This window comes from Nelumbo lutea, chromosome 7, assembly GCF_056320005.1.
Source record: "Nelumbo lutea isolate HS-2025 chromosome 7, American lotus-T2T, whole genome shotgun sequence".
NCBI classification, from domain to species: Eukaryota; Viridiplantae; Streptophyta; class Magnoliopsida; order Proteales; family Nelumbonaceae; genus Nelumbo; species Nelumbo lutea.
In genome coordinates this window covers 23,133,903-23,161,564 of record NC_142690.1, presented here as the reverse complement: position 1 = coordinate 23,161,564, position 27,662 = coordinate 23,133,903, and the positions used below count along the sequence as shown (strand labels likewise).

At 37.8% G+C, this 27,662-nt stretch overlaps 1 protein-coding gene across 2 annotated transcripts in view; it reads left to right on the top strand.

Moving 5' to 3' along the window:
- Positions 1 to 592: 592 nt before the first annotated feature.
- Positions 593 to 27,662, top strand: part of LOC148845656 (myb family transcription factor) — a 38,551-nt gene continuing 11,481 nt past the window's right edge. Inside the window, exons 1-4 of one of the 2 annotated variants that reach the window (XM_088955159.1) lie at positions 593 to 773; positions 1,362 to 2,754; positions 14,045 to 14,129; positions 27,477 to 27,588. In XM_088955159.1, the coding sequence (XP_088811285.1) occupies positions 1,432 to 2,754; positions 14,045 to 14,129; positions 27,477 to 27,588 (1,520 nt within the window). In that variant the 5' untranslated portion in view covers positions 593 to 773; positions 1,362 to 1,431. Of the gene's footprint in view, positions 774 to 947; positions 1,073 to 1,361; positions 2,755 to 14,044; positions 14,130 to 27,476; positions 27,589 to 27,662 lie in introns of those variants that run through there. The other variant, XM_088955160.1, reaches the window with a different exon arrangement.

Sequence of the window (27,662 nt, the reverse complement as noted above, 5' to 3'; positions counted from 1 at the left end):
TTTTGGTTTACCTATTCACCAACCGAGAGATCGATATGGTTGGCCTAAATGTTTGCAACCAAACCAAATCTACCCATGAACACCCGAAAAAATAGAGTAAAAGCCAATTAACTACAAACAGAAATAATATACATTATTTACTAAACAGAAGGGAAAATCTATGATGCCAGAAAAACACGATATCATCATGGGGTTTTTATTGTTCACTCCACCTCATAATTCATAATACAATCACACAATATAAGGGGAAAGATGCTAGAGGGGAATGATGTTTATAAGGAGAGCTACGCATAAATTCATTCATTCATATATAAAAGCTTTGCCAATCACAAATCACAACCCCATGAATTTGATGAAAACCCATTTAATGGTTTTAGCCATTTTTTATTTTTAATTATTTAATTTTTTGTCAGAATGGAATATCCATTGGAACCAAATAGTCGGACCATCAACCCAGAAACCGGTGACCAAAACGTTCGGGTCGTTTTTTAAAACGTTGCCTGATTGGTTACTAGTTTTATGATGTCCGTTGATTGGTTTATAATTTTTTCCTCTATCATGTCTTTTCGACATCATAGTTGAACCATAAAAAGGAAAATAAAATATGCAATAGTTTTATTGGTTAGTTTTTAGTTTATAATAGAACCTGCTGCATGTTATTGTATCTTTTGTTGTGAGGAAACTTCGAGGGTTCACTGACGAGAGAACCGAACAGACAAGAACAGGAGAGAGCATGTGCCCTCCATCGTTCCCTACATAGTCCTCTAAGTCAAGTGAGTGAATCTTCTTCTTCTTTTTTGTTTTACGCTTTAATTTCCTTTTATTTTTTGTTGGTGTAAAACATTTTCCATTTTTTTAATCTTCCTCCAAGCTTTTTGAATCATTTTGTTGGACTCAAACAGGGGCTCCGCTCCTTCTTTCGTTCTTAAATTTTTTTGCATTTTTTTTTTCAATTTTTTTTCTCATCATTGGTGTCTGAAACAGGGGCTCCGCCCCCTTCGTTTCTACTATATTGTTTTGCCTACTTGAAATCAAGACTGCGAGAACCACAAACACAAAAATCAGTTCAGAGGTTTGTAGGTTAATATATAACACCAAAAAACCTAGTTTAGGATGGGCAGAAATCTATGGGCTTATTATTTTTAGATTCCATCGCCTAGGCCTCGCCTAGGCGCCTGGGCGCCCCATGGTTGCCTAGCATCCCTTGGCGCCTTGAAAACTATTTTTGGCAATGCTCAAAAAAACCTAATACATCTTAGCAGTTTCAGTTTTTTTTTTCACCTTATTTTTGGGTTGATTTGAAGAATGTCCGAATGGTTACTTTTATTTAGTTCTTTACTTATTTGCCTTATTTCTTTCAGGATATATGTTCTCTATAATTGTATTTGTTAACTAGGACACAGAATCTGCCAAAGTATTTTCTCAGTGTGTATGAACATGGAAGGGGAGGATGCTATACCTCAGACAAGAAAGAGAAAGGAGCGTAAGAAAGGCAAGAAATGTGAGTTAAGCACTGGGGAAGAGCTGACTGATGGTAATACTTCAACCAGTAGGAAAGTAGAGGATGACAAGGTAGAAACAAGGAAGGATTATTGTGAAAAGAAGAAAAAGAAGAAGAGGGAAAAACACAAAAATGTGGACAATGATTTGGGAACAAATGGTGACAATGATGCCTTAGTTGAAAGTGGAGAAGTGTGTGAGAAAAAGAAGAGGAAATTGGGAACTATGAAGTATGGAGAGCCTAACGGTGATAATGAAGCCATAAACGTGAAAGTCAACAGGAAGGAAAAGGAAAGAAAAAGAGATAAGTTGATGAAAGATGAGCACCTTTACAATGGAGATTCTAAAGCCATGGAAGGTAAAAGCACTCACAAGGATAAATCTCTTATTGAGTGTCTGAAGAACAATAATTTGGGGACAAGTAAAGATGAGGAGTCAGAGGTTGCAGCTGAGATGGGATGGACAACTGATGAGAAAAAGAAGAGGAAAAAGGAGAAACGGAGAAACAATAAAGAGGTTGTGGCTTCTACTTTGGTAGATGATAAAGAAGTTGAAAACAATAGCAAAACCAGGAAGCGGAAAAGCCCTGACAAAGAAGAGAGTATGCATGCAAATGAGGGGGAGCGTGGGGGTATAATAAAGAAGAAAAAAGAGAAAATGAACAAAGAAGGCAGCAGAATTGAGTCGTTGAGAATAAAAGGTTTTGATGAAGTGTTTGCTAAGGGAAATAAAAGCATTGCAGATGAAAAGGAAACTTCAAGGGAAATGGAGTATGCCAAAGAAGATGGCTCGGAAAAGTTAAAATCTACAAAAAAGGTGAAGAAGAAAAAAAAGAAAAATACGAGTGAATCTTGCTTGAAAGAACTCATTCCTGAGAAAAGATGTAATAAAAGAAAGGTTAATATAGAGGACAAAATTGTTGCAGATAATCAAGCTCATGTACGCCCCTGTAGTAAGAATGTTTTGGAGAAGGAAGTGTTTGATACTGAGACACAACAAAATGATGGCAAGAACAAGAGGAAGAAGGCCAAGGTTGCAAAGGAAAAGATTTATAAGCCGGAGGACAGAAGTGAAGGTTCCCAAACTAAAGGAACATCTAAGAGGGTAAAGTTTTCAAGTCATATAGAGGTCTTCCCTCCACCTGATGCCTCAGACTTTGGGGAAGAAAACAAAAAAACGGATTTGGTGCGTGGTAAGCGGTTCTCAAAGGAAGAAGATGAGATTGTCAAAAAGGCTGTTTTAAACTATATAGAGGTAAGTTCTGTGAAGATTAATTTACAAAGTTGTTAGTTATTATAGCCTTATTTTAGATTTGTTCAAGTAAATCTTTTCTGGTCATGTTTAAAACTGATTGGTGATTTATATTCAACTGTATAAATTGTTAATATACCATTAATGTTGGTTTCTACCTGTGGCAGTTTGATTGGAAATATTACCTTACTTAATGTAAGAACTAAAAATTATTTACTCTCTATTGTTAGTCATTTTGCTGATGCCCTTTCCTAATATTAACTAATTAAATTTATGCCCTGTTCCCCCACCCCCCCACTTTACTGTTGTGATTCATCATAATTATCAGTGAACCTATAGCTTGATCTTGTGAAGCGTTGGATCCATCCTAAATTAGAGAAATACCAAATTGCAGCTGCTCCTCAAATGCAGATATGATATGCTTGCAACCTTTAAAGCTGTTTGTTGCTTAAATGAAACCTAACATGCATGATTGACTTTGATAGACACAGATAATCAAGTATAAGCAATCACCGCAAAATCTCCCTGGCCACATACTTAGAAGGAATTCCTAGTTAGTATTGGACCTCCAGAAAAATAGATCAGTTTGGAAATTTGATACCTTTTTGGTTTACAAGGAAATGCAAGTAGGATTGTTGATTGGTATTACTATCCCTGGCTATGTACTAGGGAATAGGGATGAGTTTGCTGATTACTCAGTTGCTAACATGGTTAGGGGTTGGCTTCATGTTTCCAGAACAACCTAAGGCCATTACCCAGAGATGGTCCCTGTTTCCGCAGGGTAGAATGGATACAGGCTTAATCTTTGACATTTTACTCATAAAGTTGGCACTTTTAAGGCTGAATCCACGTTTTCAATGGACCTATATGTTTCTTGATTAACCTTTATTAGAGATTATATATCAACGTTGGCATCTGTCTGCCTCCCCCTCTGAAGGACATGCAAGCTTAACTTCAATGATTGATATTTGGTAATCTAGGATAGTTGGGGGTTGGAGGTGCTTTGAGAAATCTATTAGGTGGTATCTTTCATGTGTATTTAATTGAGGTGTGAAGGGAATGTGGACATCCATCAGAGCTGGGAGATATTGCCAAAGGGCTTTAACTTTTTAAGGTTGATGTTCTCTTTGTGTATGTCGCTATTGGTGGGCATACTCAGGTAGTGATTAAATGGATGAGAGGAGAGGAAGAGCCATGACATCTGTACATATTTGAGAAGGTAGATCTTTGTTGAACACATAGTGCACATCTCATTCAGGTAGATTTCAAGATCTGCCAGTTCTTCCACCTATAGCTTTTCTAGGTCAGAAGTGGTTTGAACCAAGTTGTATTGGGATGAGATATTCCATAGAGGGTTGCATGGGATTATCATTATTGTATGAATTTGTTTTGGTTGTTCTTGGAAGGCTTAGTGATTTCTCAATACTATTATTGAGTTTTGTTTTAGTTCTCTTTGTACTTTATCTTATCATTTTGGCTGTTCAGTAAAGGTTTGCTGGGGATCTCTTGTTGTAACCATACTTTCTTCTTATTAATGAAATCATTTCTGTGTTGCTGATCAAAAATAAAAAAAGAAGTAAGGGTTTGCTGGGGATTATCATTATTCTAGCCAATCAGGAAGATAGGGTGGGCAGATGCACCTTCTTGGGGGTATCTGGTGGAATCATTACATTGTGGGCTAAAGAAGTCTATGAAGGAGTGGAGGATCTGATCAGTAAATTCTCGGTATTTGTCAGACTTAGGTATGTTAATGACAATTTTGAATGGTTGCTGACAAATGTGTATGTTCCAACTATTTACTGAGAGAGAAGTGAGTTGTAGAAAGATTAGTTGTTGGAGGTGACTCTCAAGTGGTGATAGTGTGGCTCAGAGATGAGAAGACCACAGTTTGGAGCTATCAACATGTTTGAAAGCAAATTAAATGGTTAACAAGGAATGTTTTGATAAACTATCAGGGGGTACCCAGGTTGGCAAATGGCTTGGCTGGCACTTTGGCCAAGCGAGGGGTAAACAGGGAACACCTTTTCTGGGCAATTGCAATTACTTTTTTTCCTTTTCTGGGCGAGATAAACTTATCTTCCTCCGGGATGCTATATGTGTACTGTGTTACTTTTTTTCCTTCAATGTCATTCGGTTCACTCATGAATCCAATAAGAACGATCAGAGAATTACAACATGTATGGGAAAGTTTGACCCGTTTATAAACATCCGTGTATTGAGAGATCTGCCTCTCTTGCATGCTAATTTTACATGGACTACTTTCCAAACAAGTCCCGCTTGCTTTAGATTAGATGATTCATGATATTGCATGAGTGGGAGGCTCATTGGACTGGATTGGAATGTAAAGCTCTCCCTAGTCCATTTTCAGATCATTGCCCTATTCAATTGTGCAGTAATTTTGTTGGGGCTGGGCCACATCCCTTCTGGTTTGAGAACATGTGTTTATCCCACCCATACTTGTTGAACAATATCAAATCATGGTGGAATGAAGAGGTGGAAGGTATTGGGGTATGGAAAAAGTTGAATAATGTCAAGGGGAAGGTGTATGGAATAAATAAATGTTTGGGGTTGTGGGGGAAAAGCAAGAAACTTTAGATCAAGTTCTAGAATTAGATGATTGGGAGGCTAATAGGGGACTGAGTGAAAAGGAGAAAGAAAAAATATGGGGAATTGGGGATTGAAGAAAGATTTAGAAGAGTTGCTGAAAATAGAGGAATGTCTTTTAGAGACAAAAAAAACCAGAGATAAATGGATAAAAGAAGGGGATGGTAACATGAGGTTCTTCCATATTATGGCCAATGGGAGAAAGAAGAATCTAGTTACTAGATTGGTAATAGAGGGGAGGAAATTATCCAACAAGATGAAATTGCAAAGATCTTTGTGGACCATTTCTGGAGCACTTTTGGTAATCCTCCCCCTAGATAACCCTGATACCTCTGTCAATTCAGTTTTTTGCTACCAACATTGGTTGCTTGTGCGGTTGTGCCCAACCTTGGATATAACGATGTTGAGGAGCTTACAGAATGAAGATTAGAAGGATGTTACAGAGACTAAAGGGACTAAGGGAGGTTGTAGAAGGAAGCTGCAGTGTTGGAGAAGCTGGAAGGGTACAAGGAGGTACCTTGTGAGATGGAGGATAAGTAGTTGGGAGGGTTGGGTTGACCTTTAAAGTGTTACAATAAAAAATATCAGCTGGAATGTGAGGGGTTTAGGAAGTGCAACAAAGAGGAGAGAAGTCAAGGAATTACTAAGAAGGAGAAGCTCGACATTCTTTTAATTCAGGAGTCTAAAATTGAAGAGCTGGATAGTAGATGGCTGAGAAGCTTTTGGGGTGAGGGAGAAATCAATTGGAGCTTTACTCCTTTTAGGGGTGCTTCAGGGGAAATAATAATAGAATGGAAGGAAGATATTGTACATTGCGTCGAGGATTTGGTAGGGAACTTTACTGTGTTGGTTAAATTGGAGAATGTTTAGGAAGAATTTGTTTGGGTTTTAGCCAATTTTTATGGGATTAATTCTTATAGAGAAAGAAATCTGATGTGGGAAGAGCTGGCAGACATTAGGGGTCTATGGGAGGGGCCTTAGTATGGGAAATTTATTGATTCCTTTGACTTGAGAGATATTCTCTTGGGGCATTGGAGATTCACGCGGTCAAACCTTCAAACAAACCTTATTTGCTCCAAGTTGGACATAATCTTGGTTTTTGTAGATTGAGATGAACATTGGATGGGTCTGCTAGGGAGAACATTACCAACCTCTGATCATTGGCCAATCTGTGTGTTTCAACAAGGTGTTGCTGGTGGTCCCACGCCTTTTAGATTTGAAAATACGTGGCCTACACTTTCTGATTTTAAGCAAAAAGTGAAAGGCTGGTGGAATGAACAATAACAATGGCCTAAATGGGAGGGGCAAAAGTTTTTGAGGAAGTTACAAAAGCTGAAGGCAGGTCAGTGTTTTAAAAGTGAAGACGCAATTTGCGCTTGAGGCATAAGGTGCAAGGTGAGGCACACCCCTTTATGAAGCAAGGCGCAAAAATACAAAAAAATGCTAAAAAATAAAAAATGCCAGAAAATTAAAAAAATGCCAAAACATAAAAAATGCAAAAATAAAAAATATTAAACATAATATTAATAAAAAATATAAACTTAAGTTTTAAAATAAATATTTTAAAAAACCTATTATCTAGAATTAAAATACATAAACATAACATGTAAAACGTATTCAAATGAAAAATTTCAAGCATGTAAAACCCACATTCTCTTTTTTTCCTCAATTGCGTTACTTCAAGTAGCTAATTTGATGTAAAACATATTGCATTCCTGATTCTACGAGCTGCCTTTGTACCACACCCTTCGAGGCAAGCCCAAACAAGTCCATGTTAGTGTCTTAAATTCTTAATTCTCACATAAAAAAATAATGATTTTATAACTTTAATTGACTTTTAAGAAAGTATTTTATTAGAATGAATGAATGAACAACATTAGCAAATAGGGGGATTGTGGAGCTTTGGCGGGGGTTTGGGGCTCTACCCCCAACCCAACCGCTAGGTTCAAAAAAGGTAAAAAAGTGTAAAATTTTAAAAAGGCACACACTTGGGCTGAGGTGCAAGGCGCATCAAGCACACGCCTATGCGCACCAAGCGTGCACTTTTTTAAAGGGTTGCGCCTAGGACCTAGGCGAGGCGCATACCCTAAAATGCATCTCGCCTGTGTGCATAGGCGCACCTTTTATATCATTGAGGCAGACGTTAAAAATTGGAACAAGATGCATTTTAGAAGGCTGGAGGAAAAGAAGGTTACTTTGATAGAGCAAATTAGTGAACTTGATAGAAAGGAAGTTGAAGGTCTCCTAGTAGAGGAAGATAGAGGATTAAGGTTGACTTTGAAAAAGGGTAATGAGAAGACCCTTCTTAGAGAGGAAATAAGTTGGAAACAAAAATTGAGGGAGAAATAGATTTAGGAGGGAGATGGTAACACTTAGTTCTTCCATGCAATTGTTAATGTTTGAAGGAGGAAAAATCTTATCTCTTGCTTAGAAATTGATGGCTTGGAAACCATAGATCATACATGGATAGCTAAGGCCTTTCAGGATTACTTTCAATCAATTTATTTGTGGCCTCTTAATGAAAGATGGTTAATTGAAGGACTAAATTGGGAGTCAATTGAAGCTTCACAAACCTAACTTTTGGAGAATAGGTTTGAGGAAGAGGAAATCAAAGAAGCAATTTTTTCCATGGATAGATCTAAGGCATCAAGTCCAGATGGATTTACAATGGCTTTCTATCAAGATTGTTGGGAGATAATCAAGTTGGATCTGATTTAAGTGTTTGAAGAATTTCATAGAAGGGGTATAATTAGTTCGGGAATGAACTCTTATTACCCTAGTGCTAAAAAAGGCTAATGCTAACCATCCAATGGATTTTAGACCAATTAGCTTGGTGACTAGCATTTAAAAAATAATTGCTAAGGTGTTGTCATTGGGGATTAAGAAAGTTCTTCCTGCGATTATCTTTCATTCCCAAGGGGCATTTATTCAAGACAAGCAGAATGTGGATCAAATTCTTTTTGCAAATGAATGTGTAGAGGCTCAAAATTATCAAGGAAAAAGGGAGTGGTTATTAAGTTGTACTTGGAGAAATCTTATGATCTTGTGGATTGAGAGTTTTTGTTGAACATCATTAGGATTTGTGGATTCCGAGAGTTGTGGTGTAAGTGGATCAAGGGCTGCCTGCAAACAAGCCACTCCTCAGTGATTGTAAATGGTCATGGTTGATTTTTTTGAGGCTATTAGGGGTCTAAGGCAAGGGGACCCCTTTCCCCTTTCCTTTTCACTTTGGTGGTGGAGGTTCTTACTTTTTGGTAGGCTGATCTCTAGGGCTAGTCAGCTGTACTTTCTTAAGATGTGGATGGTGGGAAGAGATACTATGTTGGTCACCCATCTCCAATTTGTAGATGACATATTGATTTTTTGTGATGGGGAGAGCAAAGAAGGGGTTTAAAATTTGAAATTGGTGGTGAGTCTCTTTGAAAGAGTGTCTAATCTTAAAATTAATTGGAGAAAGAGTTCAGTGGTTGGTATTGATTTTGAAGAAGAGGAATTAGGCGCCTTGGTTGAGATTCTAGGGTGTGAGAGAGGGGAGTGGCCTTTAAAATATTCAGGTTTACCCCTTGGTGGCAACCCAAAGTCTGTTAGTTTTTGGAACCTGGTTTTGGAGAGAAAAGAGAAAAGGTTAGCTGGTTGGAAGAGGAACTATATCTCTTTAGGTGGGAGAATCACTCTATTTAAATCCACTTTGGCAAATCTCTTCATCTACTTCATGTTTGTTTTTAGGATGCCTCAACTGGTGGTGAAGAAAGTAGAAAAATTGAAGAGAGATTTTCTGTGGGAGCTGGGAGACAGAAAGAAGGATCATTTGGTGAGATGGGATAAGGTGATTAAAAGAAAAGAAGAGGGTGGGCTAGGTCTAGGAAACATCAATGAGAAAAATGCAGGTAAGTGGTTGTGGCGGTTCCCCCTAGAGAATGATAGGTTGTGGTACAAAGTGGTCAAGTATTCATGGGCTTTCAAGGAACAAATGGGATGCTAGTATTCTGTAAAGAGCTAATTAAGCTGCACCGCGGAAAGCAATGCATGGTATCCTACCTCAATTTCATGAGCCTATTGGGTTTGATTTGGCGTATGATAATAGGATGGGATTCTAGGATCGTGTGGGCTGGGGAGATCCTCTTGAAAGATGTGTTTCCTTCTTTGTATGCTTTGTCAAGCGGCTCAAGCCTTAAGAAAAACCAGCCTTTGATTTTTTGAGGTCTCTCTCCTCTTTTGGGCTAGGTTGGAATTTGGGACTTGTGGGAAATCTTACTTTGAAATACCCATAGTGTCCTGCTTGCATAATTTGTTGGATAACTTAATCTTTGATGTCTCAGTGGGTGATAGTTGGGTATGGTCAATCAGTCAGTCAGGGGTGTTTACTTGTAAATCCCTCTCTCTCTCTCTTTTCTTGTGGTCACTTCCTCTTCCTCTTCCTTTCCTGTGAAAGAAGTATGGAGTGTCCCTATCCCCCCAAAAGTCGGTTCCTTTTGTTGGGAAGCTTATCAGCTACACCCATAGTCTTTCCTTTCCCCGTCAAAGAGATTTGGTGCAAGTCAATTCCTCCCAGGGTTGGGAAGCTTTTCTGGAAAGAATCAACACTAGTGATTTGCTTCAAAGAAAGAGACCCAAGACATGTTTATCTCCTCACTGGTGTATTCTCTGTAAAGCTGCTGAAGGAAGGGTTAGGATCCATCATATGGATGGCCGATCCATGCTAGATGGTTGGGTGAAATTTCAAAAATTTTCTAATCCTTTCGGGAATCGAATTCCCTATGTTTTGAAAAATTGCATTTTTAAGGATCGGTTCTGCACTGAACCGGACCATATTTGAAACTAATCAAAGAGAGAAATGTGTACCTGATATGGATACCACAAATGCATATCCCAAGGTGGAAGTTCACGACCAAATTAGTCCTAAAACCAGTCTCCACTGAAAATGGCGCAGTGTATTCTTGAAGCCGGTTCAACAACATAGTTTTAAGCAAAACTGCAATCCAACTACTTGGATCGAACTGGGGAGGTGAGCACAAATTTCCTCTGAATTTTTCTTGCAAAAATCAGAAGAAAACTGATTTATATCAGTCTTAAAATAGATGTGGTCGAACTAGGGTTTCTTGGAAGACAAAAGAAGAGAGAGAGAGTAGAATTGAGAGGTGTTCTAGTCTAGTTTACCCACTTCTTCTTTTATCTCTTTATGGAGCACTTCTCCTAATCAAATTAGGAGATTATCTAAATCTAATTTGGACCTGGACTCTATTAATAGATAATCCTTATCCTCTTTAGAGGATGGGTGCTCCATACCCATTTCTAAACCCAGATTCGCCCCATGTCACATGACAACTTAAGCTATCATGTGACAGCTTAATTAATCATATTAATTATGGGCCTTAGGCCCATTAGATATAAGGCTCATGACCCAAGGGTGTTGCATGGCCAACTTAGGCCTGATTTGTATGGCGTGGGACCTCACAATGACCTCACATAAGCCCACATGGGTTCAACCCAGCCTCTGTGAAAAGGCCTGGCCAAATTCATTGCTAAACGCAGTGAAGCCCTGAGCATATCACTATGGGCTCAAAATGGGTCCAGCATTTACACTTAAATAATCATTGAATCCAGCCATCCTATGAAGATCCAAGGATAATGGACTTAAGTAAGATAAAGCCCATCAGGGAATCATCCTTGTAATGGTCTTTTACACTTAACCTCTCGGCCCATAATGATTAAACACTGCCCGACAGGGAAGGACCTCTCCCCTAGCTGCAAGATGCAGTATCACCCATTGTTTTCATCCCAGTTTGCAAAAACTATTTGGGAATGGGCATTTTCCCTTTTTGGGTGTAGCTGGACCCCCCTTTGAATTTGCAGAGCCTATTTTCTTCCTTTTTCAGGTGGCATCTGAAAAAAGGTAAAACTATGTGGAGATGCCTAAGGGCTGCTGTATGCTGGTCATTGTGGGAAGAAAGGAACTCAAGGATTTTCTTTGAAAAAGAGAGAAGCGTTGAAAACCTGATAGATCTGATTCATGTAAGGGTGGTACAGTGGCTGAAATCTTCAGAGTTGTTCACAGGCTTTACGGTGCATGATCTGCTGAGAAAGTGGGGAAAGACTGCTAACTGTACCCAGGTCAAAACAGGTCTGAGTTTGTCCTGGACTCCTCCCCCTTCTGGTTTTATAAAACTGAAATTTGATGGTAGTAGTAGAGGGAACCCTGGGCATTCAGGTATTGGGGGTGTGTTTAAGGATGCAAAAGGGACTTTTTCAGCCTTATTCTCAGGCCCAATTGGGATGGGTGATTCTTTTAGAACTGAGATCTCTGCAGTCATGGAAGGTGTCTAAAGAGCAGAGGAAATGAACATTAGGAGACTTGTAATTGAAGGGGATTCGAAGGTGGTAGTAGGGTGGCTGAAAGAAGACAAGACTGGGTTATGGAATTACAGCAATGAAAGGAAAAAGTTCAGGTGGTTGGTTAAGGACATGGAAAATAATCTCAGTTGGGTGAAGAGATATGCTAACTCGTTTGCTGATGGGTTAGCTAAGCAAGGGGTGGTTAGGGAATCTATGTTCTGGGTTCAGTTGTAACTCTTGTTTTTTCTTTATGGGGGCTCTAGTTTCAGTTGGGGGAGTTAAGAAAGTTTATCTCCCCCTCTTTATGGGGGCTCTAGTCTCAATTGTTGTTATTGATAAAAAAATGTTGCAAAAGATAAGACCAAATTGGATCTTGTCTCCCAAGTCCCAACTGGTGCATTTTGTGTTAAGTTGAATGGTGAGACTGCTTACCACCTCTTAATCTCCTGTCCCTTTGCTTGCTGTATTTATGTATGGTTTTATCATCTCTTTGGTTGCAGGTGGATCCTTCCTGTTAGTTTGGAAAGGCCCTTTAACCCATCTGTTTTGAGGGGTACAAAGGGGAGAGGCAGAATCATGTGGAAATGTGCAAGGGCAGCAGTAGTGTGGACAATTTGGGAGGAGAGCAACCTGAAAATTTTTCATGAGAAGGAAAAGAACAAGTAGGCAATGATTGAGACTGTTACAAATAAGAGTAGCACATTGGGTGAAGACCTTGAAATTGTTCAGATTTTTCACTTGAAGACTTTTTCAGAAACTTGGGGTCAATTGCTCATTCCTCCTCTAGGAAACAAAAAACCCTTGAGGTGTGGTCTCCCCCAATGGGTGGGTGGATGAAACTCAACTATATGGTTGTAGTTTGGGCAATCCAGACTTTCCGGAGTTGGGGGAATGATTTGGGATGAGGATGGGAACATTTTTGGATTGTTTTCAGGGCCAATTGATCAGGGTGATTCAGTGTGGGCAGAATTTGTGGCAGCAATTGTTGGAATGCAAAAAACGAAGGAAATGGGAACCACAAGGCTGGCTGTGGAAGGAGAATCAATGATAGTCATTGGATGGCCGAAAAAGGGAGTAGTAGGAATGAATTCAGACGGTTCAAGTTGCTGTCAAGGCAGATATATATTCAAGCATGATGGATTAGGTCTGCAGATGGTTAGGCAGATGGATTTGCTAAGGAAGGAGTACATAGACATCATTTGTATTGGGCCCAATTTTGACAGGATGATGGGATTCTTATTGTATTGGGTTTTAGTTCTAACAACCTCTTGGTGTAATTTCTTTCCCTTTTAATTTTAATAAAAATTCCGTGTTGCTAATAAAAGAATCCTCCCCAGGTAAGAGTGGAAATGGAGGGTTTAGATTGCCCTATGCTAAGTAGGGAAAAAGGCAGATTGGTTGGAGAAGCCTTCTGAGGCAGAAGAAATTATTGGAGGTAAGAATCCAACCCAACTTTGTTTAGGGATTGGCTTGTGAGTCCAACCTTACATTGTTAGGAGTTAACGTGTTATGTTCTCCTGTATCAAAAGCTAAACGGTTTATTTTAAGATATCAAAACATGAAAATTTGGTTGTGCTAGGTCTTGCATATTTGTCTGGGTGTTGGGGATCTATAAGGCTATAACTGCCTAGATGACTATACACTGCATGTATAATGTCTTAGGCAACATCTTGATTTCCATCTTCTACACTAGTCCAGTGGTTCTATCCCTTTATACACTAAACCTAGTTTTCTGATACTACTCTGGGTAGTTTCTTTGTGTTTCTTTGTCACAAAATGGGCATAAATCTTGGTTTACTTCAGCCAGTTATACCTGTTTTACTGAGTTCTAAGTAATATTTTCACTGATCTTCTTTTGCGTTGCTTCATTTTAATAATTTATATAGATCATTTATTGGACTGCCTTGTGGTGACACAGATGTGGTTGGCAATTCACCACCAAGTGTTTTTATTTTGGTAGGTAATCTCTTTCAACTAGTTCATGATATGGTATTGGAGATTGAGGTGTTTGGATTAAAGGTTTGATGATGGAGTCTTAGGCTTTTATTTTGGTGATCTTTACCACTGGTGGGAAGAGTGAGTGGTGTTGTTTTTGGGGTCTGAAAATGGTAGGGGAGATGCCCTTTCCTTGCATTTTATCTTGTTTCCTGGGTGTTAACTGTTGTGTTGAGAAGAAAGTGGAGAACTGGAGTTTGTTTTGTTTATTTTTCCTTAGGATATTTTAGTAATGTCTCATTACCAGAGATTGTATCTTTCCTCTCTTCTTAATGAATTATATTTTTACTATAAAAAGTTCATGATATGTATCACTGATTTGTAACATTCCATGAGTTTGATTGATCCTCTGTATTTGTAGAGACATAGCTTAGGGGAGGAAGGATTGAAGATGGTTCTACATTGTAGATTGTATCCAGAAATTAAGAATTGCTGGAAAGAAATAGGTGAGTGTTGTGTGCGATTGCTTACATGCATTTTTTTTTTTGAAAAGGAAGCTTACTCCATTCAATCTTGAGTTTTAGGCTCCTTCATTTGCTATTTTTGCTTAAAAAATTGGTCTGTTTCATCATTGCATGCAACTTATGATTATTCTTTATCACCAAGGTTTAAAATGTCGATGTCGATGGAAATGTTGCTTACCAAAATATAGGACATATGTCGGAAATGTCGAGGGGAAATATTGTAAAAATTAGAGACATTGTGGAAATATTATGAAATATGTGGAAATATGCAATGATATTTTGTAAAATGATAAAAAAAGCATTAGTACATATTTCTAGACTATTATCTTATTCCCAACATTATATAAAGCTAAGAAACTAAGATCAATAACAAATTAGTAAATGACGATTTACTGATTTATTATGCATTTTGATGTTTTTACAAGGTTATCTGATATTTTGTTTTCTTATTTTTAATTCTGATTTATTATAAATTCTAATATATTTATTTCACACTAGTAAATAGAAATACATTTTTTCTGATTTTTTAAATATTAAAGTTATAATATATTATCTTTTATTATAAATTTAATAAACTGGTTCTCCTTTTTGTAGTATTAAGATTATGATAAATTCTGATTTCCTATAAAACTTAATGAATTTATTATGATTTTTAATACTAAACTTATAATAAATTATGATTTAGTATAAAATTTAATAAATTTATTCTGTTTTTTATATTAAATGTAGAATATAATTTATTATAAAATTGAATAAGCATATTCGGATTTTAATAAATATTTTAAAAAATACTAACTAGTTAATATTTTATTACTTGAAAAATATTTTATGTTTTATATTATAAAGTAATTAATTTATTCTTTTGTTTTTATATTTTGTTAATTATTTTTTATAAATATTTTATTTGAAATATTAAATAGAAATTATTAATGGAATAATTTATATTAATATACTGTATTATAATAATATAATATACTAATATATTATATTTTTAATGTACATTAGTTGACATCTTGTCGGCATAATTGGAAAAACTGCTTTTTTTTTTGGTTATTTGGACCGATTTGGTTGACATTTCCGAAATATCGACCGAAATAATGTAATTTTTATATTACCATCCATTTTCATGTCGGTGAGCCTCGACATCGACATATGTCGGGCGACATTAGCAACATTTGAAACCATGTTTATCACATAATTGTGTTAGTCTCTTTTGCTATTAATTTTAGCTGCTACTAATTTTTTCCCTGCGTGTAATATTTACAGAGAAGGAAATTATCAGGACAGTTATGTACCAAAAATTGGGCTCCCCGTTACATTATTTGATAATGCAAAAAACACCAAAAAATGCTCATTGAAGTCTAGGATACTGAACTTTATGAAGCTTTATATTAACTGCTAGGAGTTAGCTGTTAAAATCCTGCTTGCAATATTAACTCCCTGTCATAGTTGTCAAGGCGCCTAGGCGAGCCTAGGCAACCACAGGGCACTCAGTCGCCTAGGCGCCTAGGCGATGTCTAGGGAATGGAATTTGAAAGTATAAAATAAATATCCCTACCCCTCTTAAGCTACTTTATTGGTTTTTTATACTAACCAACATACTTGTATGCTAGCTATTAGCAATAAAATAATTCGAATAAAACATAAAATGCCATAACTAGCATCCAGGCCAATAAAAATGGGGGAGTGCAGCTAAGAGAAGAGAGAAAGAGCCCCTGTTTCGTTCCCAACATAAGTTGTCCAAGAGGACAACGTGGACTGTGCTTAAGGGGGTGGAGACCCTGTTTTAGGCTAAAAAAATGGAGGAGGATTGTTAAAAGTAAGAAAGAAGGAGTACCTGTGTGATTTTAGGAAGGAGGAGGAGGAGGAGGAGGAGGTGGAGCCCCCGTTTCATCCCAAAAATATTTCTTAAAGAAGAAGAAGACTTGGACTGAACAATGGAAACTTCTCAGTCCTTGCTTTCTCTTCTCAGCTCTCGGTTCAAAACTCAAAGTCTCAAACCCAAATAAACTTTCGTAGTTTCAATGTAAAAGAGAATTACTTTAATAAAAAAATGGTAACATACAACAGGGTGTATTCTAATAAAATAAAACAAACCAATAAAATGATATAATACATATGCACATTCAAAAAAATAATATAATAAATATGGGTGAGTGCCTAATACAAAAACACCTTGGCATTGGGCGAGGCCACCTCTAAAAATCGCCTAGTCACCTATTTTCCCTGTGAAATTGTACCAGTAGGTCTTTTCTTGTTGCTTAAACCCATCTCTTGTAGGGCTGCTAACAGTTGACGGCCCTACAAGGAGTGCAATTTGCAAATCAACTGGGTGTAGGACAGCTTATTATTGAAGGGGATTCCAAGGTGGTGGTGGGGTAGTTCAAGAATCTTGAGGATACTATGTGGTGCTACAGGAATGAAGTCAAAAAATTCAAGTGGCTGACAAGGAATATGTCTGTTATTACACAATGGGTGGAGAGATCAGAAAATGCTTTGGCTGATGGGTTAACTAAGCAAGGGGCAAATAGAGAAGTTTTGTTTTGGGCTCAGCTGTAATGGTTGCTCTTTTCTTTTTAGTTTCCTTGAAATCAGTTGAAAGAGGCTGCAGCTTGCGCCTCTCCACAGACTGTTGTACGAGTTCAAAGTTTTCCATTATCTCTTGAAGTAATAAATTTTATTTATTCATAAAAAACCCCATCTCTTCTTATTGATCAAAAAGACCCATCTCTTCTTCAGCCTTCTCCTCGATCTTTTCAATGATTAAAATTGCATTTAAGCACTGCTTCTTCATGGTGTGATGGTTTCTTTTTCATGCACATTGCTGGACCGTCTCAGTTGGTTTTCCTTGATTATATTACCATCACCAGCCACAACTGCCTTAGGTTCTCATTTATATGCTTGACACTAATTCTTCCCTTTCTAGCATTTTTACTTGTCTCTCTCAACAGTCAATATCCTTGCCACTTAAAGGGCTTTTTTGTCATTGTGGATTTTCTTGATTTCCTAATATTCTGTTCTATATGATGTTGATGGTCTTATAGTATGGCCCTCCATCTTTTAACCGTTCTAATTATTCTATGAGAAGCGTCAAGCATGGTTCTAAGCTTTTGGTTTTATTAGGCAGTTTGGCATGTGCAAATGAGGAAGTTTCATAGAATTTTCTTAGATATCTGGAAAATTTGAGGTAATTAGGAAAATTCTGAAAATGAGGGTGGGCCTTGGCGCAAAGGTTAGGTTGCTCCATTGCGACCTGGCTGACCAGGGTTCAAACCTTGGAAACAGCTTCTCTGTATATGCAGGGGTAAGGCTGCATATATCTATCCCTCCCCAGACCCCGCATTGATGTGAGCCTCATGCGCTTGGCTGCCCTTTAGGAAAATACAGAAAATATTATAAAGAATATGAATTTTATGAATCTATAAGAAATTTTAGAATCTTAAATTGGCATTAATGGGAACATCTAAATATTATCATGCAGGTAAGCATCCTTGAAAACTAAATATAACTCTTAAATTGGAAGTTCTTCACATCTGAGTTCTTTAAAATACTCTCAAATTTAAATTGCGAGGCCATATTAAGTACTTCTATTAATGGTGTTATTGTATGATCATTATGAAGAGTTAATAGTTCAACTAAAATTTTTAAAAGAACTTTATATTCTGAAAACCTAGATTTGAAGTTGTTGATTCAAAGGTCTATGATTCATGATGGTTTCCAGTTGATTTTGACAAAACTAGTGATGATTTTCCCGATATTATGTCAAAAATTTGGAGTTGTAGATAATTTTTTTTTGATAAATAATATATCACATTCCATTAAATTCAGAGTGGAAGTAGTAGATAATTAATTGAAGGGTTTGTTGATATATCAAAATTTTAGATCATTAGAGAAACATTGATGGACATATGGATATTTTTATTAATTCCAGGAAATTTTATTTCATCTCTTGGGAAAATAGGGGAATTTTGCTATGTTTGTGGAACAATTTTTTTTGATAGTTTAAGTCAATTTGTATGAATCATGGTTACAAAGGTATACCTAAAAACTAGTAGGTCCTAGCTATGCCAGCACCTGGATACTGTGCCAACACATAAACATGACATTTCTCATGACATGCTAATGAGGCACCAAAGTGAGGATATTTCACCATGTTGGAAATTGCAAACCATAAGTTACTCGAAAATCGATTGGTCTATGTGCTAGTACCTGGATACTGTGCCTTGACTTGAGACAATAGTTCTCATGACATACTGATGAATCACCAAGTTGAAGTCAACAAAAGGATAATCACTTGAAACTCCTAAACATGGTTTCACAAGAAAGGAAATTGCCAATAACGAATTAACATTTTGGTTTATGGGGTTTTCCTAAGTTTTTTACCTTTTTGCTATAATAAGACTACCACTGTAATTTAATGTTTATCTATCATAAAAAATCCTTTATTATTTTTGAAAGAAATGCAAGTCTGTTTGATGTGCGTTGGAGGAATAGGAACGGTTGCATATTCGATGATAAGGAACTTGGTCTAAGAACAATAATTGATAACATCTCTAGAGTATACTTTATGTCCAATGATCTGGTGTTGGAGATGATATGTACCTGATATTGACACTGGAAACTGCAGACACTTCTAGAGTATACTTTATATATCAAAACTTTTAAAATAAATAAACTGGTATAATTCATGCCGTTAACATTATTATCATTAATTGGTAATAATTTTACTGATAATAAAAGCTATACTGTATAAATTTATAGATCATACAATTTTTTGTATGTTTCACATGGAAAATTTTGAGATAGCCCGTTGCTGCTCTCTCTTACTCGGTTACTCCCAATATGACCCCCAAATGGAGCAAAACAATGGAAAATTAGCTTCAGTCTAATAGATACCTGCTCCACATTAGTGGCTGTGTAATAACTCCCTTGAGGGCTAGGGAGTTGGCAATGGAATTAGCAGTTTAATGAATCCAGGAAATTTCTGTTTCTATGAATGTGAAGCAGATGCCTTGCTTCTCTGATTTGTATTAGTTGCCAAGGTCATGCCATTCTCCTTCAACCATGAAATGATGGTTTCTGAATTCTCAATTAGCAAGTTTTGAAAATTTGATGCCATTTCCATTCTCAACCCCCTGAAGCACAAAGTTCTACCCTTACGGAATTTTTAGATTCTCATTGGGCCTGGGAACCACTAATGTGTAATGATTTTGCTCCCCTCTCCAGCCATTTCTGAAGACATCACCTATATACATGATTGATCTGGGTTTCCTTAGCTACATCCCATCATTTTTATATTTGTCATGTTTTGTGAGTAAAGAATCCAAGGTATAATGCTTGTATTTCTACTACTATATGCCAAGGTTCAAAGTATCAGAAATACAAGGTGTTTTGGAAAGGCAATTTTAAGAGATGTATTGGAACACTTTGGGTATCCTGTTAAGAATAAGTACAAGTTTTATATAACTATAACTAAGTTATTTAAACATCGAAAACCATACTTTAATGGTTTATATGAAGTGTGAGATATTGGGGCACAATTGTTTTTTTTGATAAATGAGAGAAGTTTTATTAATTCAAATAACGAAAGTACAGTCATCCTAGGAGGAGGCACGAGGTGTTACTTTCCCCGAGGACTGAACCATACACTAAACATACACAAGCCTGAAACACAATTACAAAGTAGACCAAAACAGATCAACCCTTGACACCCCTTGCTTGGCCAAAGAATCAGCCATTGCATTTGCTGATCTGCTGACTCACTGAAACCTGATAGTCGTATTTCTTGTCATCCATTTAACTTTCTTTAACAGATCCTTGTAGCCCCAACAAGCTGTTTCTGGACTTGTCAGCCAGCCCACACTACCTTGGAATCCCCTTCTACTATCAAATTGTTCATTCCAAGTTGACTGGCCATCTGTATACCTTGTACCGCTGCTAGTAACTCTGCCCTTACAGAATTACCGACACCCACTGGTCCTGAAAATAAAGACAACATGTTGCTGTCTTTGTCTCTCAGAATCCCTCCTATTCCGGATGTCCCTGGGTTACCTTGGCAGCTACCATCAAAATTCAATTTTACCTCTCCATCCAGTGGGGATTTCCATTCAGCTTGTGATTTGTTCTTTGTGGAGATTGTAGAAGCCACTGCTGTCCAGTTTCTCCTCAAGTCATCAAAGGAGTAATCTGCCAACAATTATTAACCCATTGAAAAATGACGGAAAAAGTAAAATGTATATGTATATACCTTAATTTTCAGAAAATCAATCTAATTTATCTTATTATTATTAATATATAAGATTTAATAATTAATTTTAGCATTTATTTATTTTTTGATCAATAAACATATATTTTTATTAAAATTCAGATTGTAAACAATTTATTAAAATCTAATTTATCTTATTATTTATTTTTTGATCAGTAAACATATATTTTTATTAAAATTGAGATTGTAAGCAATTCAGATTGTAATATATAAGATTTAATCACTCTATTCTATCCCTCATTACAGTGCAGCCCAAAATAATTGCTGTCCCAATGCCCCCTATTTTACTAAGCTATAAGCTAGCCCATTTGCACTTCTTCGGACCCATTTAAATTCAGCCTCAACCTCCTTTGCAATCTTCTCCACTTCCCTAATCAGATGTTTAAACGTCCATGGGGTATGGCCTCTGTTTGCTGCCCATGAAATTACTACTTTTGAGTCCCCTTCTACTTCAACATGTCTGCATTCTAGCTGTTTGGCTAGCTTTAACCCTTGCAGTAATGCCAATTGGTCCTGAGAACATACCCAATATCCTCCTTTCAGAGTTTCTTAATACTCCTATTCCTGAGATGCCCGGATTTCCAAAGGAGCACCCATCAAAATTTAGTTTTACTTTTGCCTTTTGGTGGTTTCCACTCCAGCCTTACTTTATCTCTTACTCTCGAAGACTGTGCTACTTCGGACCATGTTCTTAGAATGTCTGTAATTGAGAAGACTCGAAAGCCATCCAAGGGTTTTACCTAATGGGTTACTTTCACCTTGATACTATCAATCACTTTTTCTATTGTTCTACTTTTTTCCAAGAAAATTCTGTTGTTCCTCTCTTCCCATATTACCCAACAAATTGCTACCTTTGTTGCTTTCCACATGACCATTCCTCTTTTTTCGCTGTCTTCAGAATTCATGGTTGAAGAGTCCTGCCACATCTTGAGGGGCAACCCACCTGCAGCTAAAGAAAGTACAAAAGAATTCCCAAATTCGATGCATAAAAGAACAGGAGAAAGGCAAATATATTGCCTTCTTTTCTACAACATATAGCAAGTGTTTACCTTACCAAAGAATATTTCCCAGCAGAAGTCTTGGATCTTTAGGGGAATAGGCTTCTACCAAATTTCTTTCATAGGGAAAACTCCACCTAGAAGATTGGGGGAAGCAAATACTTTGAAGAAAGAGGAGCAAGAAAAGAGGTCGTCTGGAGATCCTACCCAAATTCTACAGTCTTCCAACGAAGGGTCCAATTGGATTTGCCCTCGTTGGTCCAACAATTGGATTAAAGACTCACACTCATTTTCCCTTAGTCCGCTTCTAAAGCCCAAATTCCAGTTCACACTGTTTGGACACGGTGTTCCCAACATTGATATAGCTTCCCCCTTGAGGTTAGATAGTGCTAGGAGATTAGGAAATTGGTCTTTTAGTGAGGTTTCCCCTACCCATAGATCTTCCCAAAACAGAATTTTATTACCTTGTCTCACATCGAACCAGATGGAATTGAGGAAAGTAGGGTAGATTTCATGAATTGCTTTCCAAGGAGAAGCTGAAGAACTACGAGGGGAAACTTTTGCATCCTAGCCATTTCCAACCACCCCGTGAATACTCTCAATCACTTTGTGCCATAGTCTATTGTCCCCAAAGGGAAACCTCCAAAGCCACATACCTAATAGAGTTGTGTTCCTTAATAAGATGTTCCCAATTCCTAAACCCCCTTGTTCCTTAGGTTTGCTAACCTGCTCCTACTTGATCAAGTGGTACTTCCTTTCCTCTCCTGGGTCTCAAAGGAAATCTCTCATGTACTTCTCTAAGCACCTTGCTACCTTAGAAGGGATTCTAAAGGTTGAAAGGAAATAAATGGGGAGGTTTGCTAGAGTGGCTCTAATCAAGGTTATTTTTTTTGATCAATAACAAGAAGCTTTATTAAAAATTATGTGAAGCTTAGGTACAAAGGGGAGGTAAAAAGACTTAACTCCCCCCTTTAGCCACCTAATCACCACCTCTGAGTCACCTTCAAGAACCAAACATCTAATTGCTTTTTGAAAATAGCGATGGGTGGAAGAGTGTAAAGTTTTTACATCGATTATTGATGTAAAACTTTAGAACTAATGAAGTTCTACATCGATTATCGACGTAAAACTCCACTCCATCCAAACACATGCAAAAATGAACTGGAGTGGAGTTTTACGTCAATAATAATTACACCTCTTTCCAAATACCTACAAAACTGAACTGATGTAACTTTTATATCGGTTCTTGATTTACATCACATCCAAATGCAGCTAAACAGACTATGGGAATGGATCATCTCGATTTTGATTCCAGAGGATTTTGATTCTGATTTTAACTGTGAACCAAATGGACCATAAGTTAAGTTGGGAGCTTCTCTACATGATCGTACCTGCAGACATGCCACTTGAATAGGGGTCTGGAATCAATGGAGGACCTAGAGGGATATCAATGGGTTGGGCTAGCATAAACCTAGTCCCAACCCAATAAGGAAACACACAAATCTGCATGGTGAATAGGGGTCTGGAATCGTGGGAATAGGGGCCTGGAATTGGAATCCCATTCCCATAACTGCTGAAATGGCATTCCCCCATTTAAGAGAATGGCCATTCCCTATCCCTCTCTTGGAAATGAAATCACATTCCTGCTAATTCTAATTCCCATATCCATTCTTATCTGGACCAAGGAGAACCAATACAACCTTTAATCCACCTGATCCTTTTTCTACCAAAGCCTCTAATCTTCAAGCAATCTAAAATGCTGTACCAATCCACTTTATCGTACGCCTTTTCCAGATCTAGTTTCACAAGGACCCCCGGGTTCCCAAAAGATTTTCTGTCTTCTACACACTCATTTGCAATTAGAATGCTGTCCACAATTTGTCTCCCTTTTACAAAAGCATATTGGTTTGGGGAAATTAGGCCTTTTAGGACTTCTTTAAGCCTGTTGGCCAGAACCTTCGCCAAAATTTTATAGATGCTCCCTATCAATCTTTGTACCGACCATTCTAGCTCCTTCTAACTCCTCCTTTCCCTCCTGCCTACCTTCCTTTGTTCCCTCCAGGGTCTCGTTCTGGGTTGGCTTTGTCTGGGTAATGAGTTGGTTTAGTCTAGCATCAACACAATCCAACCCTAAGGTTGGGTCAGCTAGAACTTCCAGGATTAAAGATACAACTCTAGCCCTCTCTTCCTCTACCCTATCAACCACCAGATTGTTTGGCTCCAAGACTGTGGCACTTTGGATTGAGAGTTCCATTGTAGGGGTTCCCTGATTCGACAAGTCCAAATCCTTCCTTAGATCAAAGCCCGCTGAGTGAGAGTCCTTGGCAGGTAAAACCGGGATAGCGTCAAAATTCTGTTCCTCTTGTGTATATTTGCTTCGGATAGTGCTGATATCTGGTTCTCTGTCTTGAATATCCTGAACTTGTGTCTCTCTTGGTATTTCTCTTGGACCACTGTTGGCTACATCTAGGTCCACCTTAGAGATTGAGGCAAGTCTCACCACTGTTTCTTCTTCTGGGGCCAACATGGAGGCACTAGAGGGTTCTTCAAACAGTATCTACATCCCTTTTATCTCATCATTCCATAGATTGTAAGTTTTAGTGGGTGAAGCACTTCCGATACTACTTTCGTCGTGCCGAACATCATCTTGCCTTAGGTCTTTCCAATCATCTTCTTCCTCAAAATCTTCATGCTCGGGCCTGTTAAATTTTGGGTTCGGCTTGTCTGGGGTTGTGGAGTTTGTTTTCACAACCGGCTTCCATTTCCAACTGCTCTTCGACCGGGCGCTTCCTACACCAGCGTTGCCGAATGCTTTCAAAGGGGTCTTGATAGAGTTTTCCGCAACTGCTGCAACAAAGGGGGTTGCAGGGTTCGATTTGGACGATGATAGACCCCAACAAACATCCCCAATCCTTTGGGCCGGCCTGCTCGCATGCATTTTCAAGTGGTCACGTGACCTGTTTGGGTTATAACTTGGTATTGGGTTGTCTGGTTCGACCGGTTTAACCCCTAAGTCAAATTTTAGCGCGCTCTCAAAAATTTTTTCCTTTATTTCCGCCCCCTCCAGCCGCCTCTTCAGCATAGGGCCTTTTAGTAGCCCCTTGATCTGAGATGGATGGCCCAGATTCTAGTCCCCCTTTAGAATTCTGACCGTCCTCTTTCGGTTCTCCAGTCTGCCCGTTTGCCTTCTTCTTGTAAAAACAGTCGGACTTCTCCTCCATACTTTCCCCTTCCTTGACACTTGCCACACCATCATCTTCTACCTCCCGCAGGCTTCTACAGAGTCTCTCCTCCACCAACGACAGCAACCAGACTACCTCATGCGTTTCACCTAGTTCCAACCTTACTGTTCTCGGTATCGACTCTAATTTAACTCCTCCCAATTTCATCGAAGTTGCACTGAGATTGGACATGTCCAATTCCTCCAGGACTCCTCCGCACAGATCTGCGATTTTCTTGAATTTTGCAAGGGACCAAAGATGAAATGGGACCCCTAGCACCTTGAGGTGGAAAATTTCTGTCTGATCTACATGATTAGCATTCGGACACCATTGACTGATAATCATTACTCCTTCAGAAGTCTGAATAGGAGGCACGTGTATTTCTTCCATCAGATTGTCTACTTCTAGTTCTAGAAGTGCCTTATCTTCTTGAAACGGTCGAAGATCGAAGCGTCCACCCACTTTCAGCTTTCGTTTAATCTCCTCTGCAACACAGCCCCAACAACATCACTTTCAGCTTTCGTTCCAACCTTACCTACTCTTTTGTTTGCAAGTATCACATTTTTTACGCCAGTTCTGGTAGGTTTGACCTTCATTCCCTACAACATCACTTTCACCATCTGGATGTGGTTGATTTTCTGGTGCTTGGTTGGGTTGGATATTTCTTTGTCTCTTTTCATTTCTCCATAAAAAGATCTGCAACTCCCTTACGAACAGCATCCGGCCCTTACTCTGTTTTCCCATGGGGATACAAATCATTTGTCTTCTACCTTCGCCGAACCATTCTGATTTTGTTGCGAAACAGCCCTTCCTATTGAATCGAAGTGCAGCTACGAATACCTTTCCATTGATTTTGATTGAGTTCTTCCAGGCTTGTGTTTTCCTTGACACTAAAGCTACGTCTAGGAAGCCTTTCAGCCAAGCTGCTACCTCCTTTTGGAGATACACTGTGGCTCTTTTTTCTTCTCTTATCTTCAGGAACACCAGAGACCTTGTTTTCACTTCTTCTAATTTGTATTGCTTTGCTTCGAGCGGAACTTCCTTTCTCCACCTTCCCACTACTTCGAACTTGCCCTCCATCGACAGTCACCTCCACAACTTTGTCATTAATTTTAGCATTTATTGACAAACATCCACTAAAGAAAAGATAGATTTTATTTAAAAATAACTCATAATTATGCCAAGCAAATGGGGCATAGCCCAGTGGTGGACTTAGAGAGAGAGAGATGGCCTGTATCGGGGCTTTGTCGGAGCGGTTCGTAGGGGCCAATACGGCTTGAGATGTGGAGTGGTACATGAAGAATTGAAGACTTTTTTATTTGGTAATTAAGAAAGAAATAATGGGATGCTTTTGTGTTAAAAGAGATATTAAGAGAGAGTTTTGGGTGCACATCATTTGATTTCTGTTTTATTATACATTTTTGTATAATACTATAATTATTAAGTAGGTTTTAATTTTAGAAAATATTATATATTTTATTTCTTTTTTATTGTACACCAATTTGAGGTGAAAGGTAGTGAGGTGCAAGCCTCACTAAGACAACAATAAATAGGAATTTTTGGATTAAAAGAGATATTAAGAGATATTTTTGGGTGTATAATCTTTTATTTTGTCGGTGACCAACTTAATAATCAAGCAAGTGGTGAATACCATTTAGTCTAAAAGGAAAGTTCTATAAAACAGTTGGAAGGCTAGCTATGCTGTATGGAGCAAAGTGTTGGGCAGTCAAGGAACATGTTCGGAAAATGACTGGCAGAAACACATATTTTGAGATTGATGAGTGGAAAAGCTAGAAAGGATAGGATCAAACATAGGAACTTAGGAATAGCTCCAGTAGTGATAAAATGAGAGAAAGTAGACTATGATGGTTTATTCTTGTGCATAGAAGACCATCGACAATTCCCGTTAGCACAAAAATAATTTTTTTTATTGTATTGATAATTTCTGTTCATTTACTTTCTACTTTTGTTTAGCACAAAAATAAAATTGTAAATTTTTTGATTGGCAGATCTTACTATTTTTATTTTATTGAGGATTAGTAAAGTTGCCACTCTTACATATGGTAGAATGAGATGTGGATTGGTACATGAAGACTCTTTTATTGGTAATGAAGAAATAAATAAAGAGATATTTTTGGACTAAAAGAGATAATGAGATATTAAGAGAGACTTTGGGGCATATGTTATTTGATTTTATTGGTGAATAACTTATGGGGAGTTCTTGGTTTTGTTTATGTAAACAAAGAAAACTGCGGCATCAGCAAAAACAATAGAATTTTGTTGATGTTGCAATTGTTTTTGTTTTCAAAAACAAAATAAACCATGTTGTTACCTTCCGATTTTAGAAAATGTTATATAGTTTATTTTATTTTTTATTTTTTACGGTTTCACCAATTTGAAGCGAAAGGCAGTAAGGTCTATGCCTCGTTAAACTTGAGGCTTAGCCTCAGATATAGTATAGAAGGCAGCTGATGCAAGGTGCTTTGGCTGCACCTTGCCTTGCTTCATGCACTTCAGTGCCTTTTAAAACCATGTTAATAAGTGATATGACATCTGATACCTCATGATTTCTGTAGCCTCTCTCAAATGCAAAGTTCCAAGATTGATATTGCTAGAAGAGGAGTAAAATGTAGATAATGGACAATTTTTATAGAAGAAATAGAATATGCCTTAGAAATTTGTGCATGGTGCAGTGTGCATGTGCTATTGTTATGTGTTCCTCATTATATTGAAGGATATAGGTGTTTATTTTACCATTCACGATACAGTGTAACTCCATTAAATTACTGTGTGTACACACAGATAAGTTGTCAATAGCTTGGTGATCATGGGCTTTTGATTGCAGGAACTGCATTGCCTTGGAGACCTTATGTGAGCGTATACTACAGGGCACATCTTTTGTTTGAAAGGGCTGATGACAGAAAATGGATTCCTGAAGAATATGAACTTATAAAGAGGTGTGTTTAATCATAGAGTTGTTTTTTTCTCTCCATTCACAGTCATGTGTTGTGGCTTGTCATGATATGTTGAC